This window comes from Thermobia domestica, chromosome 3 (genome assembly GCF_964235325.1).
Source record: "Thermobia domestica chromosome 3, izTheDome1.hap1.1, whole genome shotgun sequence".
In the NCBI taxonomy this organism is placed as follows: Eukaryota; Metazoa; Arthropoda; class Insecta; order Zygentoma; family Lepismatidae; genus Thermobia; species Thermobia domestica.
In genome coordinates this window covers 344,847,715-344,864,649 of record NC_137456.1, presented here as the reverse complement: position 1 = coordinate 344,864,649, position 16,935 = coordinate 344,847,715, and the positions used below count along the sequence as shown (strand labels likewise).

The window sequence follows — 16,935 nt, the reverse complement described above, 5'->3', positions numbered from 1 at the left end:
GTAGATTGAATTAATATCTGCGTGTAATATTAAATGATCCTGATAAGGTTAAAGGTCACAAAAAATTTAAAATCTTTAGCATATAAAAGAAAACAATTTAAAGAATTACCAATATCATTGACATAGATAATAAACAACAAAGGGCTCTTCTTGTTGGACAATTTTATTTTATTTATTTATTTATTGAACAAATTCCCAGATACAGCATAACTTTGCCATTTTACACAGGGACATGCTAACAAAAGAAAGAAAAAAAAAAAAGACAACAATAACAACAACATAGAAAAAAAGAGTGAAAAGTAACTATTCCGTCAAAGCTCGTTTAATTGCTCTTTCAAACACTGGGTAGCTCGAAAAAATGTCCACATCAGTTGTTACTTATGTGAGTACGATGTATTGAGTTGTTAAAATTTACACGACTTTTGTGTTTTATATATATATATATATATATATATATATATATATATATATATATATATTTTTTTTTTTTGCATGTTTCTAAATTTTGAATAATATACTTTTCATGACTTGTTTTGTTTATTCATCAATTTTTTTCTTTCTTCTTACGTGACCAATTCAAGGCTTTGGCTGTAGTGTTACTTTCAACAATAAATAAATATCATTCATGTTATAAAGCAGAAAATGTGACTCCAACTTTTATACTATATGTTTCTTGAACTATGTTCCCGTTTTGTCATTGAGCTTGGTGACTAGTACGCTCCAAAGTAATTTTTTCTCCAGTGTAGATTACAAATTCATATTTTTTTGTAAATCAACGCAGTACACTAAAAATGTGTGAAAGTGTTCAAACATTTATTTCCAACATAAGAGATTCCGTTTTCTATTTTTAGTTAGCATTAACGTCTCTAAATTAAATTCGTTATAAAAATGCCTTTTGTTAATTCTTCTTGTTTGTATAAAAATAATAATAATTTTGGAAAACTTAACGTTTGTTTTTGTTTTCTTTCTACAGTTCAATCGCGTCTAACGAAACTCGTGAGAGCAGCCCAGTATTGTCTTCCAGCAACACACTCACCGACAGCACAAGTCCAAAGACCTCCGGAAAGGGCTTCCGTAATAAGTTCGGGAAGGCTGTGAACAGTCCAAAGGAGGGGAAGCAGAACTCGCCAAAGAACCTTCGTAAGGACGACGCCAACAAATCGTCCCCGAAACAAAACAAAAGCGCCAGTAACAGTGCCAAGGAGGTCCGCGATCACAACCGGGAGAAGGGCGAAGTTGATGCGAAGCACAAGGATGAAAAAACCAAAAACAATAACGAATCCGAAAAGAAAGTGCATAAGAATGAAAAATATAGTGAAAAGTTAGCGTACGCCCCTGTGTTAGAAGTGGACAATCCTATAAAGCAGTCCAAAGTTTCTAGTTTGATTCCGAAAACCGAAGCGAAAACCAAATCGAGAAACAGTAATTCTCATCTTCCTGCCAAAGCTCCAAACTCAAAAGACAATTTAAGTGAACTGTCCTCTTCCATGAATGCTCAAAATCAGCCATCGAACATGGCTGCAACTCAACAAGTGACTCAAATTCCGGGCGTTGGCAGCGGAATTCCAAAGCCAACGGCCGCTGTCAAAGGTACAACGAAGGTTTCGAAGGAAGACAAACAAACGAGTCCTGTGTCTACCACCACTGCCATTCACAATAACTCCTTCACCAAAGACACGAATAATCGTTTGGCTCAGAAGAACTCGCAGTCGTCACCATTTGTTCGAACAATACAGAATAAACCGTCAAGTCCGTGTAAGAACGAAGAAATCGACGGCAGTGACAACTATAAGATCTCGTTAGAGTCTTGTAACAATAGCAGTTCGCTACCCAGACAAAAGCAGTTGGGTCGCAACAAAGACGATAGTGGAAGTAATATCAGTGTTGCCATGGTTTCCCCAATGCCAAGCACCATCAACCTCACTCCTCAGAAGGAGAAAGACAAAGAAAGTGTTGTGCCTTTAAGTGAAAGTGGGTCGAACATTAGTGAATCGAGTCATTCCAATTCGACCGGCCAGTCGAATTCCAATTCCTCTGAGAGCAGTGTTATATATCGTCCAAGTTCTGAAAGTGGCAGTGATATTAGTAAGTCAAATAAAGGGTCAGACATTATCAGTGATCGCAGTAATAAAAGTCCCATCACGTGTACGAAAATGGAGACTACTTTCGACAGCAGTGATAAGGTAAGATAATAGAGGGTGTACTATTAGGTAGTATCTATATTACTGTACTGCAATATTAGTTAATCTTGATTTGAAATGTTGAAAATACTAAAATATCAAGTCGCTGAACTAAACAAAAAGTGCATGGCCCGTCACTCTTCCAACTATTACAATTACTAGGAAATTTTATCATTTTTACACTTTTCAATCATAATTTTTAAATTTGAATCATATTTACACTTTTCATTAAATAACATTCATCCAAGGTTATAAAATTTCTGTAACACTTCTTCCTTCTGAACTCTCCATTCATGAAGTTGATCACAGTAATCTCACTAATGTTAAAATCTTTACGAGTAGCTATCAAAAAGTTCGTGCACTCCCCTAGAAAAGAATTCATTCTGGAGCACTCTTGACACCATGATGGTATTAGTCCTCTATGTAGTCACAGTTCTTAGCGACACATTTTTGGCAGCGATTCTTCACTTTCCGTAAGCCCGTTTTGTAAGTGTGCAGTTTGGCTCTGAAATTACAGATCAAATTCAGAAATGACGTCATCTCTGTCAAAATAGCGTTCTCTGAGTGGACGCTTCATTTCTGGGAAGAAAAAGAAGTCACTTGGTGCTAGATCCGGTGAGTATGGGCAATATTTCATATCCTAATTCCACGGCCTTCATCATGAATGCATGGGCGGGATGAACTGGTGCATTGTCTACCAACAACAGCACCCCTTTTGTGACCAATCCACGACATTTCTTCTTCAGTTCCTCTCGCTAGTCAGGAGATGGGAATAATAGGTATTAGTAAGAGTTTGCCTCTGTGGTAGGTAATCTGTCATGATGACCCCTTCCCAGTCAATGGAAGGCATCACCTTGTCGACAGACTTTTGCACTCGTGCCTTTTTAGGAATGGATCTTAGATAAACTCAACTTTCACTCGCTGTCACTAGTCTGTCGAAAAAAGCCCTCTTCATCCACCTCACAGTGATGCAACATATCTCTGGCAGCGTCCTTGCGATTTCTCTTCTGGAAATGTGAGCAGCCGTGGCACCCACCGTGCTGACTGACACTTTCTGAAGATTCAGTTGGCTGTGAATGATATTCTAGGCAGACCCATAACTCATACCTATTGCACAGGTAGGTAATACTTTGAATGGTTATCCTCCTGTCTTCCATTATGATCTCAACTTTCTCCATCAAGGCGGCATCACCAGTGAAAGATGGTCTTCTAAATCTAAAGGCATCCGCGGTAATCATATGTCCAGTTTAGAATTGTTATTTCCATTTGGATACCATCTCATAGGATGGGCTTTCATCCCCATACACTTCTTTCATCTCTCAATGGATCTACTTTGCTGCTTTCCCTCTAGTATGGAAGAACTTAATGACACTCCGTGCCTCAAGTTTGTCAATCATCGCACCTTCAGTGATTTATCTGGAAAAAAATAAAGTAACAAGTCTAGATTTCATATGGTTAACATACAAGGACCTAACTATAAAATTCATGTTAGAGGGCGTACTACTTTGTTGAGGATCGGTAAAAAATATACGTATTTTTCAATGGGTTTAGGATGAACTTCTATGTTGTGTTTTTGCAGTATCATCTTAATTTTTGCCGAAAAATGCGGGATCAGAGGAAAACCAATCTATTGTCAGGCTTTGTATCTATTGTTGGTTGATACAGGGAGGTGTACAGAATTAAGGTATCATCAGCATATCGAAAATATCTGATACTAGGAAATTTTGAAGGAATGTTGGTTTTGAACATGTAGTATTAAATTAGAAAGTATTTAAGAAAGAGTATTACCCATAGCCAATTCATTGTCCTATCGAAAGAAGGTGTCTTCAAATTTACTGCTCGCAATACCTTTTCAGTTTATTCACGAATTTAATTTGTTGAGCATCGAATTAATTTTACAGGTTTTAGTAAACTCTAATAGAACTAATTCTTAAGCTTGAAAATGAAACTTAACGATGTTACACGCAAGTGAGTTACACTATTATCATCTTAACAAAACTTACCATGAAACATTTCCATGAAATTTGTAAGTGAATTACTTTCTTACATACGACACTTTAGTCCAAGCAATAGTTCCATCGTAAAATCTCAAAGAAAATTCCATTAATCCATTATTTTACAGAAAGTGTTGAACAGCAGACAAATGCGTGTTGAGTTGCTGCTAGTTTTTTTTCTTAATTTGAGCAAAGGACCACTCGGATATTTTTTTTGTTGTTTCGTAATCCTCACTCAGCAGAATGAAACTGGCAGATTTGAGTTTCAGATTCCAAGGGTTAAATAATTTTCATATCACACGTCTCTTTATTTTACTTACTAACAATTCCGGGCAGATGGTCGCAATATATAAAACTTAAGCATACTGTACTGATTTTCTGGTTTGTGACGAGGATGAAGGTGTCAGTGAGCACAACTTTTTAAAGATTTGCATGGTTGGAACCTTGAAGTTTGTTTACAAGTTATAATATGTTGCTGTACACAACACAGTTAAGGTACACTCATGTCCAAAATTGTTGTCGCATGTCTATAAATATGTTGTTGTACGATTATAATTTGATAACGAATTTGCCCGGTATTTCTTATAATGTTAGTGTGTGTATAATCGGCAAAGACATGTATGTGGCAAATTTCATGTCAAAAGAGCAGTAAATAAGAACAATAAAACAAAAATAAAACTTTCTTGTCAATTAAGCAACATTTTGTTGTACTCATTCTAATTTTCGTATTATAATTCTTTTCCTATGAAATTTATCAGAAATACACATTTCCCGATTATACACATAGTATCAGTATTAAAAGTACCCTGCACAATGATTATCAAATTATATTCTTACAAGAAGACAGTTATAGATATGCGACAATCATTTTGGGCATGAGTGTACGTAGTTAATGTTGACATAATTCCAATCTGGTCCATCTCATTCACACTAAATCTTTATCTACTTTTTCTCTTTCTTTCTTTTTTTCTTATGTATTTCTTGACCAGTAGCGGCAATTGGACGTTAAAAGTAGGGGGGGGGGGGTGCAAGACATGATCTGAATATTTGTATATCAATATTAGTTTTCCTGGTTGTTTCTAACACTTCGTTTGACGAAAGGCTGTATAACTAAGGGGATACTACCTTTTTCAGTTAAAATACTGTATATCGTATTTTATATTTTATTAAATAAATTGACAAGAGCAACGCAAATAGATACTAGCCCTTTGTACTTTTAAACAACGAAGGTGTAAGAAGATATTTAATTCCTTGCTCATGAACATCTTAAGATTGTCTGGAAAATTGTGTAATCAGATTATTTAATAACAAATAAATAGAAAGGATAATATTAATAATGAGGCTTGTCTTGTAGAAGTTACATTGAAGCTGGGGATTAATAAACAACTTATATTTTTAATTCCACATACGCAATTAAATACATGTTATTACTCATAGAAAATGAAAGACAGTAAATACTACAAGCATATGATACGACGTTTAAAGAAATACGCAATTGCAATATTAATTGCTTTGAATTGCAGTTAAAACGCAATTCCTGTAGCTTTCTTAACTCCGTGGCAAGACAAATATCCAATACGTACTCACGCAACGGCAAATATTATATGGCACAATTTTTTTTCTATATACAAAATCTTCATATTTCCAAATGAAACTATATACATTAAGGGGTCACTTCAGAAAGTGAGGGGCAACTGCCCCCTCTTGCTCCTCTAATCGCCGCCCCTGGTCGTGACAATGTTCACACTATAGTCGAAGAAAATAGGGCGATTATGAATCGTATGACTACAAATATTCAGTTGGACAGATCTTCGTGTGTTTTTGTTATATTTACTAATTGCTGCAATTTTCAATGAGGACTCTTATCTTCCTCCGCTGCATTTTCTTAAAGCATCTACAGCAACTCTGCAGGATGGATACCATGATTTGTGTAATGAGTTTGCTGTAGATAATTGAAGAAAATGCCACTGAAGGAAGTAGGAGTTCCCATTGAAAATGTCGGCAATTGCTAAATAACAGATGTGTTCCAATGAAATAAATGTCCAAGTAAATAAAGAATTTGAGTGAATCCGTAACAGGGTAGAGAAGAGCAAGGGAGGTCTTTTTCCAGGTTGCTTAAAAGACGTATCAGCTTTTGTGACTACTAGTCATGATCGACATCAGGAGTGTAATATAATAAGGCTGCATGCCTATGATATACAATAGGAAAGGATTTTTCCAGTATCACGTATGGAATATCACTACGGATGCTGTGTTGCTTATGACTAGAATAAAACCAAAAGGAACAGGGTTGATTGATTTATTTTAGGTTAAAAACTTATAATATAGGTTTTTTTAACTTAAGTGTTAGAAAGAAATTAAGGGCTAGGGGCTATACCATATTTGAATGGTATCAAGATAAACGAGAATTAAGTTTTCAAGAAATTCTATAAATAATAGTTTCATTTCTTTTCTTCCTCATTAAATGAATTATAAAAGAAGGTCCCACATTTCTTCCAATATGGTTAAGTTTGAATAAATTTAAATGTAACTTAATGATTATACGTTAAGAAAAAAAAGAAAAAAAAAAAAAAAAGAAATTGAAAATTGTGGCATAGCATTATATTGCTCCTTTTGTCCACGAGTTGTTTGTCCAGAAGTCTTGCCTTTTTAGGCGAATTGCTTCACGCAAACGCTTCATAATACCTACCCAAATATTTCTCCTTGTTGACTGTCTGACTTTCGGACAGAAATTCATGATGTACAACACCGTTGTAATCTACGAAAACCGTGGTCATCACGTTTATCGACTGGAAACAACGTTTTTTTTCTTCCTTTTTTTCTTTTCGGTCTTGGCTCACTGGGTGCTCGCCACTCGTAAACCGCTGTTTTTTTTTAAAGAGCATCATTGCCGAAACACTTTTCTAACATTTCCAAGATTTTTGCACCATTGAATCAGTTTTTAACGCACCCATTCGTTGTTGCAAAATTAACTCCATTGCAAAATCGAAAAATGCACCCAAACCGATGTGCTCAACACTGCGTCTCACTTTCACAAATGGCAAATAGGATGTTCAAATTGGGAAGCAATATCGCTGACAGGTGTGGTAACCCACAAGAAAGGAAAAAAGTCAGATCAGGTGACTGATAGCGTCACACTGTGGTGATTCCGGGAACTTTTTGATCAAGGTAGTTTAAAAAGTGGACTCGGGGTAAAATAGTGATATTTCACATTAGGATGATTTCGAGAAGAATCTTTAATTGGAGGTTCCAGAATATTCAATAATTATCACTTTAATGCCTTTTCTTTATATATTCTTGTTAAATTTGAACGTTTAAAGTGAAATAAATATGAAGAATATATTATAAACATTAAACTTTATTATAAGTTAAATAAAACTACAGTTTCCATTCTACGAAAGCTCAGCAACATATTCAAAGTAAAGTAATGTCTGCTCTGAACCGTAAGAGGACTGTCTGCAAATTTTGAACGTTTTGTATATTGTCATAGATAAAACACAGAGTTCGCTGTGTGTTCTTCGAGTGGGGAAACAAAGGCTCGCGTCATCCTTTCTGTGTACAACTAAAGGTTTTTAGATCAAATTAAGACAAAAGAAAATGTCAAAAAGATGTACCACGCTGGCAAAAACGTTATTAATATTATATTGTCTAATTCCTATTTCCTTCGTCGCTGATGTACACTCATGTCTAAAGTTATTGTCACATGTCTATAAATATGTTGTTGTAGGAATATAATTTGATAACGAATTCGCCCGGTATTTCTTATAATGTTAATATCTGTATAATCGGCAAAGACATGTATGTGGCAAATTTCATGTCAAAAGAGCAGTAAATAAGAACAATAAAACGAAAATAAAACTTTCTTGTCAATTTAGCAACATTCTGTTTTCCTCATTCTAATTTTCGTATTTATAATTCTTTTCCTATGAAATTTACCACAAATATACATTTCCCGATTATACACATAGTATCAGTATGAAAAGTACTCTGCAAAATGATTATCAAATTATATTCTTACAAGAAGACAGTTATACATATGCGACAATCATTTTGGACATGAATGCACAATATAATAGGGATACGAACCAGGCCTTTAGCCAGCCCAAAAATGTAGGAGAGGCCCGGCTGAAGTTGGGGAGGGGGGGGGGGCGATGCAACCATATTATAGTTCATTTGCCAGTCTTCCGTGAAAATTTTAGGGGGTCAGCCAAAATTTAGAGGGGGCCTGGTCCCCTAGACACCCCCTGGATACGAGCCTGATATGAACACGAATGAAGTGCGAAACAAATTTCGTATATTAATTGTTTTGAGCAACATAGTTCTAAGCCCACATATTATGTTACACTTATCTGTAAAATCTATCGTAATTAACTTGTCATTGGTCAGTGGCGCAAATAACCTTGATAATCTTGGAAGGAATCGCCCAATGAGGAATTTACTTTATCATTTCAACAATATAGTTATTTTATACCACTTCAAGAAGGAGCATGCCTTGAATTTTGAGAAAAAACAGTGCTGAGCCAAACTATATTTTAAAAAAATAAAAATAATAATAAAAAAAACTTTGCATTTGCCTCAGATTAGCTTTCTTCCAACAAATCATCTTCACATGAAAAAATATTTCTCTCCACTACTACGATGTAAGTCTTCAATATCACTTTCTTTGTCTATACAGCACAATATTTTTCTCGCATACCTTCTGACATTTCTTGTAGTTGCTTTCGCGATATTCATCAGATACGTGGCATATCGTTCGTGCTGAAATGTTTACGAACACACCTATGGGAGCAACATATATATTATTCTCAAAATGGCGCCGACGGACCACAGAGCACTATTCTACGGGCCAAAATAAAGCAAAAATGTTATATGATAGTTTGCCCTCCGGGGCCTCCTTCAGCCGCTATTGGAACCATTAGCACCACTCGATTAAAATCAGTTAAATCGATTGCTATACTAATAAGTGATGCTAGTATCAATCTATATCGACTTTAACTGCCATCTGGAAAGAATCGAGGTAACTGTTCGATAGATTAGTAGATCTACTCGGTGGTTCTTTATTTGCGACCTTGCCACATAATGCAATTCATGTGTCCAAACAAGGAGCCGAAAGGTATAAAAAATGGGTATTTTTTGCTTTATTATGACTTGTAAACAAAATAGTGGTCTGTGGTTGTGGGCGCCATTTTTAAAACATCCACTATATATATATATATATGTATAGCATTTGTGTTTGCAGATGGAGACCCTCAAGCAACCCTTAGTTCATTTTCGGCCACAGTGTGACATAGCACTCTCTTGCCCGAGTCCTTCATATATTCTTTCGTAATTTATATGAAATCTTGGTTTCTCTATGATGTTAATTCTAATTTCGTTTCTTTTTGGCAGGTGATAACTCACGAGACACCTACGACAGTGGTGAGGGAGACTACTTTTGGGGAGGAGGATGACGTAGTGATGAATGTGAAGCCAATGCAGCCCCTCCTTAGAGCGTCTCAATTCGGTTACACAAGAGGCCTTGGATTATCCGCCCGAAATTTAGCTCCTAGCGTACACGCGCCTCGAATAGGTAATCAACGTTTGCTGTATTGATTTTAAAATCTCGTTATTGAAGGAAATCACAGTCAGTATTTAATGGTTATAGGGTTTAAGCAACTAGTTTCTATTGAAACTTTTTTTGTCGACCGTAGCGCAGAAAAAGTACGTAAAAGTGGAAAATCGTGGTTCAATTCTACTATAGGTTCGTTTTATGCTATTGACATATTAACTTCAGCATTAAAAGTTACCACATTAATATCGTAACCTATACAGCACGAATTGACTACATCCTGGTAATTGATCTTAGACAACTTTTCTCCTTGGTGTGCTTGTATTGAATGCCAGTGTGATCTCCATAATCACAATTTTTGGCCATTTAATTTTTATCCTGAAAATAAATAATAAAGACTGCTTCGTATTAATTTAACCAATCTTGTCCAATATGGATCAAATTTGTTATGACGGTAGAATTTGACCTTCTGTACAAGCTTGAGAAATATTACGGTATCCAGATCTTCGGTTCCTAAGCTACACATAAATAAATAAATAAATAAATAAATAAAAAAGTAACTAGGGGCTACCTTTCAACGATTACACGAAAATTTTAATTACTATATATGTGCAGTTTATTGAAAGAAATACAACTGGAATTTGTAAACGAGTATCTCTATTCGATACGGGAAATACTACTCTCAATAGACAAGCTGAGTTATCCGATTTCTTAACAGATGAATTCTGTTTACAATTTTCAATTTTTGTGTTTATTGACTTGAAGCACAGACTTCTGTTTCCTGATGAGTCGTGCTGAGATTGGTACAGTAATTAAATGCTTAGTTATTATTTACATATATTCTGCTAACAGGACAATTCATTTTTAGGCATTTCACTTGTCAAATCGAGTTAATTTACCTAAGGAAGTAAAACCACATAAACGGGTGACCATAAAGTCCCGTTACCTCTGAAAATAAGTAACATAAACCACTAAACGTACGTAAATAGTCTAACTACACGGAAAGAACTGAATGACATGAACTACAACGCTTTCGAGAAGTTTTATTGAGATAGGAAAACATTAAGTGTCCAAAGGATCAGTCTGTCGACCGTCATTCTCATACCAAAGGTAATACGCCACCAGGTTCTGTGCGACATTTTGTGGAGCATTGAGTGAAAGCTTGTCAGTTCGGTAGTGGTACTGTAGCGATTTTGTGTAACGATGCCCTTTATGAACCCCTATAGCGCATTATTACAGGTGGGGAGTGGTTTCTCTCATGCACCCAACAACTTGCGGTAATACGTTCTTCAATACTATAACTGGAAATGTCAGCCATCGTTCACAAAATCTGAAACAATGGAAAACCTTACATTAGTATTTATAAAGGGGTAAGGAGAAACTTACATTAGCATTTATCAAGGGGTAACCGGACTTTGTGGCCACTCTGTAGGTTCCTTCCATCTTTCTACTTATTTTGCTTTCAAAAAGCAAATGTAAGTGCAGGTACTGGTATAGGTGTAGAAAATGTATCATAATGTTGTTATACTATTAATCAACTTGGTCATTATTAGTGCCAAATCATACACAAACTGGTGTCCGAAACCTTATCATTCGCATTTGAGCATCTTGTTAAGACAGAAATCAACGAGATACAATAGTTCGATTGAAACTACCGACAAATTTGAAAATGTTAAAAGTTCTCGAGTTATTAATAAGGAGTTGTGTATTATAATACAAAGCTGAAGCGCAAAAATGTTTGTAGCTATAAAATATGATCAAATGTTTTGTTGAATTCAACTATATTTTTCATCTTCGAGAACTAGAGTATTAACTTATACCCATTGTTTGGTGAGTAAAGCTTAAAACTATTATAGTTGGGAAGTTAACCTTCTTCAGACTACTTGCTGTCTGGATGATCAGAAGTTGCATAATGATTAAAAAAAAATGCTGAGTACACATTGAGATAGACGTTATTAGTCCTGTTTTAAATTCTTTATTGTTGCTTCACTGTGATCGATTCTTCTTTCCTGGTGACGGTCAACTGATGGTGATGGTTTAAAATTACAAATATTTGTATTTTTGCATGGGTGAAGTTGATTGCATCACATGGAAGTTGTGCTATAGGAAATGATAAAAGTTCATGATTTAACTACGTCGAGCATTCGCTTCTGATGTGGTGGAAGAAACATGATCTGCTGACGTAATGTATATAATTACATGAATACTCAGATTATCATGGTTCTCGATTTGTCGCGGTTTGTAATTTCATACAAGAGTTAAAACTATTGTGCTCCACATTCTAATTACCCTGCCAACAAGATATAGCCCACTACATTTGCAACTAGAGTTAGCTTTTAGTTCGAGTCTTCTCTCTCCAGGTTTTACTCTTGCAGCGTAGTTGTCTGATTTCTCCTTATATGTTGACAAAGATTAAAGAATAATTTTATTTACCCAAAATAAAACTTCATTTCTTACTTTAAAAATTTCTTTGGCCTCATAATAATATTTAATTAAATAATATATTTAAAAATCTTTGGCAATAATAATCCATTTTACACGCATTAATTTTCCGATTATCTTAGATTCGATTATTAGGACATTTTCCCATTATCTTAGATTCGATTATTGGGACATCTTCTCCATTATCTTAGATTCTATTATTAGGCAATTTTCGATTATCTTTGATTCGATTATTGAGACATTTTTCACATTATCTTAGATTCGATTATTAGGCACTTTTCGATTATCTTGGATTTGACTATTGGGACATGTTTCCCATTATCTTGGATTCGATTATTGGGAAATTTTCCCATTATCTTAGATTCTATTGTTGGGCATTTATTTCGATTATTGGGACATTTTCCCATTATCTTAGATTCTATTGTTATGAATTTATTTTGATTATTGGGACATTTTCCCATTATCTTAGATTCGATTATTAGGCAATTGTTCGATTATCTTGGATTCGATTATTGGGACATGTTTCCCATTATCTTAGGTTTGATTATTGGAATATTTTCCCATTATCTTAGATTTGATTACTAGGCAATTTTTTCGATTATCTTGGATTCGATTATTGAGACATTTTTCGTGGGTAAAATAACAGCGATAATCTAAGTATTCCTGTAATTTATATTAAAACTATTCGAACTATTTCTGCCTTTTGTAATCAGTTTCACAACATCTAATTTAATTTGGATGATTTTGTCTTTTCCCTTTCCGCATTGAAATCAGGAATTAGAGAATATGTTTTGTTGTGGGTAGCCTATTGTAATATATATATATAATTTTAAAAAAATAATAATGAAAATTGTTGTAACTTAATTAGTGCAATATACGGAAAAAGGCTTTAGAACAATCGACGTTACAAGATGAATTCTTACAGGTAAAATCAACATAATTGCTATAATAGAAACGAACACTTTAGGAAAGAATAAAACATTGAGAATCTAATAATATTTTATATTTGAAATTTCACGATGATATACACGTTTTTAATTATTTCTCCTCTCTTGATCCATAGTTTAATAGAATTCATCAATTTCCCAGGTTTCGAATGTAAATTTTTTTTTACCAGAGTTGTTTCAGCTTACTTAAGTATGAAATTTAAAATACTTAAGTTCATCCATCTTGAGTCTGGTGTAATTATTACTTAAATAATTAATATTTTTCTGACCAGAGTATGTACATCTTTATTAAATTAAAATAAGTCGCAACAGTTTCAATAACGTACCGTTATCTTCATCAGACGTTAATTGGCATATGTATGTTCATATTAATTTAGATAATACGAACGTCATGATATTAAATTATTTATATACAATTTTAATTTTAATGCAAAGTGGGTTCTGTGCGTTAAATTGTTCATGTCTGGTTCCTTATTTTTTGCTGTTTTGCTTACTGTTTTGCTGTTTTTCTATCGCTGTTAAAATTTGCATGTGTTACTACTAAAAGACGCACAGAGGAATATTTGTACCAAAAACCTGGCCAAAATTATTTACTGTTTCTTTAAAAGTTCCTGAAAAAGTATGTATATGATGATTTTTTCCTTGTTGAAAAGTGTATTACAGTTGTAGTTTGCTTATTTACTAATTGTTCAAAATATAATTATTTTAATTGTTGCTTTTTATATAATTTTAATTTTTTAAATATGTAACAATAAGGTATTATTATAATTTACCATTTCATTTTAATTTTTATCATTTTATTATTTTTCTATTATCATTTATCATTTTCCTTCTCTATTATCATTTTTCTCTCTCCTTCTTCCCAAGTATCAGTTAAATTTGACGTTTCCTCTCCATTCTATGTTCTATAATGTATTTTTTTATCCGTGAATTTTTAATCTTTAATTCTTTCTAACAATCTATCCCATAATTCATGAAGTCCATTTGTCCAGTTCATTAATCCTTCTCTTTTTTCCCCTCTTAATCCTTCTCGCTTCTTTACATTTTCTTATTAATGTTCTATTCTCTTTTTTCTATACCTGGTACCCCTTCCCAATCTATATCCTGTCCTGTTTCTTTTACATGTTTATGTATCGCGTTATTCTCTTAACTCTTACGTCATTTTACTCTTTATTTTTTTCCCTGTTTCTCCATTATATATCATATTACATTCTTACATTTCACTTCATACACTGTTACAACTTAATTTAATAAAGAAGTACATATTCTGGTCAAAAAAATATTAATTATTTAAAAATACGTACTTAATTTTGATCCTTTGTTCCAAATGACTTACTCTGTAAGTTAATTCTGATCACTGTACACAGTCTTATGGTTTATAATTGATTAATAAACTTAAAGAACACGTTATCAATACAGTCGGATTAATAAACTACTAACTCGTATAGACCAAAAACTTTTCAAATGGCCAACATATCGGACCGAATTTGCATAGGTTTTGTCCGAACTTTTGACCATTTGAGAAGTTTTTAGTCTCCGTACGAATAAGTACAGATTAGTAAATTTGATTAGAATCTTAGGTTAAACTGATATGAGAGGAAAGACGTAATTTCTATATATAGATAAACACCAGATTAAGTCTTCAATGAGCTCTTACAGAACGTTTGGAGCTCTCTTTCAGTCTAAGTAATTAACAAAATAAACAGCAACACATCTGTTCAAGGAAGATTAAATTTACGAAGATTACGAAAGAAAATCAATTTGGTTAGGCTACTGTATGATTTTAATTTGCTTCTGGATTAGTTACTAGCACCATCTGTTCATAATCTTGGTAGGTATAATGCTTCTTGTACAGTCCGCAGGAAAAAAAAAAAAAAAAAAAAAAAAAGCCTGCAACATGAGCATGTAAGTTTATTGTGAAACAACGAAGTCTTTTGCTCCAAAATAAGTGTGCAGAGGAGGACGCCGAGGTTTCTCCTGGCGTGAATCGTGCCACTTAGACGTTATGTTGATTCTTTGCGTTGTTAGGCGTAGTTTCACAATAAACTTACATGCTCATGTTGCAGGTTTTTTGCTGTGGACTGTACGGACATGTTTGATAGTCGGTTAGGTTACCTCACCTCATGAGCTCGAAATGATCCAGACATTAAGAAATCTTTGAGCACTTAGTTTACTCCTTGTTCTTTCTGTATACTATCTTATGATTTAAATCTGCCCATGTTTGTTCAGATTATCTTGTTTCACATAGTGTTCTTCCCCATATTTTCTTGTTTCACAGTTTTCTTCCCCAGATTATCTTGTTTCACATAGTGTTCTTCCCCATAGTTTCTTGTTTCACAGTTTTCTTCCCCAGATTATCTTGTTTCACATAGTGTTCTTCCCCAGATTATCTTGTTTCACATAGTGTTCTTCCCACTTGGTTTCTACTGTATGGTCAGTTCTTCTTACGTATACAAATTCATATTCAGTTTTATTTCTTGAATTTTCTAAACAACACAAAGGATGATCACAGTATCAGTATAGTTTAAAAGGAGTAAAATAAATCCGATATTAAAAACCAAAAGCATATTTAACTGTTACAAATTACTTACAATTACAATTGATTAAAAGAGTAATGTAAATATCTGATGCGACTGAATTACACGGATCAGGCAATTGGTAGAATACAAAATAATGTATCCAACTTCGCATTGGAGTTTGCAATAGGTGGTAGGATTTAGAATGAATAAAGTCGGAAATTGCGCAATAAATAAGGAAAGGAAAGAGTTCTCAGAATGTGGTTGTTTGTATTTGTGTTTTGTTTTACGAAAACATTTCTGCTGATTTTGTGTGAATTATAAGATAGAATTTATTTATTGCAATAACATGCACTCGGAGTGGACAGGTGTTCACTATATTGTGTGGTTAAGTGCTATATATTCCTATCTGCCTTGTGCTATGTTCCACATATATACTTTGTGTATACCTGTAATGAAAAACGACCAAATTTCTACTGGGTGATGGAACTTCTGTGTCCTACTTTGTGTAAACTGTTAAACTAATGTATTATGCTTCTTTGAATGCCATTGTGTTATGTTCTCATTTAATAGCATGCCTTAAATGTTCCTGATGTGTATTTGCTCAGCAGGTTATCAAACAGAAACAATTGGCAGCAACAACAAGTGCCTGACGTTCACAAGGCCATACTATAACACACACGAGTCCATCCGCATGATACACAACATCAAACGGGGAATGGCTGACGGCAATTACATTGATCCTGACTATAGCGACATAGACGCTATTGATATATCTGCAGGTAAGAGTTCGTCGCAAACTCTTAGCATGTAGAACCAACTCTACATTGAGTTCAGCAAATCTTGCGTTTGTATCTTTAGAAGTTTACTAATATAGTTTTAACATTTGCATTACTAGGGGTAGATGCACTTCTACCTTATACGTCCTCCCTGTATTTCCTGTCATAAACAACCCTGCTACATTCTTTTCCTTTCTGGCTTCATTTTCAGTTTGGTGCTTTAGTCATTAATGCATAACTTCGAAACACTGTTTGGTATTTACAGCAGTTTCTTTCCGTTCTTTTGATGTGCGGTTATGCTATGAGTTGTCTATGAATAACATGGTTTAGGGACGTATGCGAGAGATATTTTAGTCATAGCAATTCAAGGATCTTATAAAATAGAGGATCTGTCCTTAGAACAAAATCTTGAAGCCATAAGTCACAGTTTCGCCACCCCTACTCTGCCTACTCTGCCCAATAGGATCACAATGTTTTGAGCCAACAATCATGGCGGAAACGAAAGTAGCCAATCAGACGATGCAAGAAA

At 34.3% G+C, this 16,935-nt stretch overlaps 1 protein-coding gene across 15 annotated transcripts in view; it reads left to right on the top strand.

Annotated features, from left to right (window-relative positions):
• The window catches only part of sick (sickie), a 1,461,343-nt gene that overhangs the window by 1,101,415 nt on the left and 342,993 nt on the right, over window positions 1-16,935 (top strand). For 14 of the 15 annotated variants that reach the window (XM_081752888.1, XM_081752884.1, XM_081752886.1 and 11 more), the window contains 3 exons: window positions 974-2,183; window positions 9,563-9,743; window positions 16,236-16,409. In XM_081752888.1, coding sequence (XP_081609014.1) covers window positions 974-2,183; window positions 9,563-9,743; window positions 16,236-16,409 — 1,565 coding nt within the window. The remainder of the gene's footprint in view (window positions 1-973; window positions 2,184-9,562; window positions 9,744-16,235; window positions 16,410-16,935) is intronic. The other variant, XM_081752883.1, reaches the window with a different exon arrangement.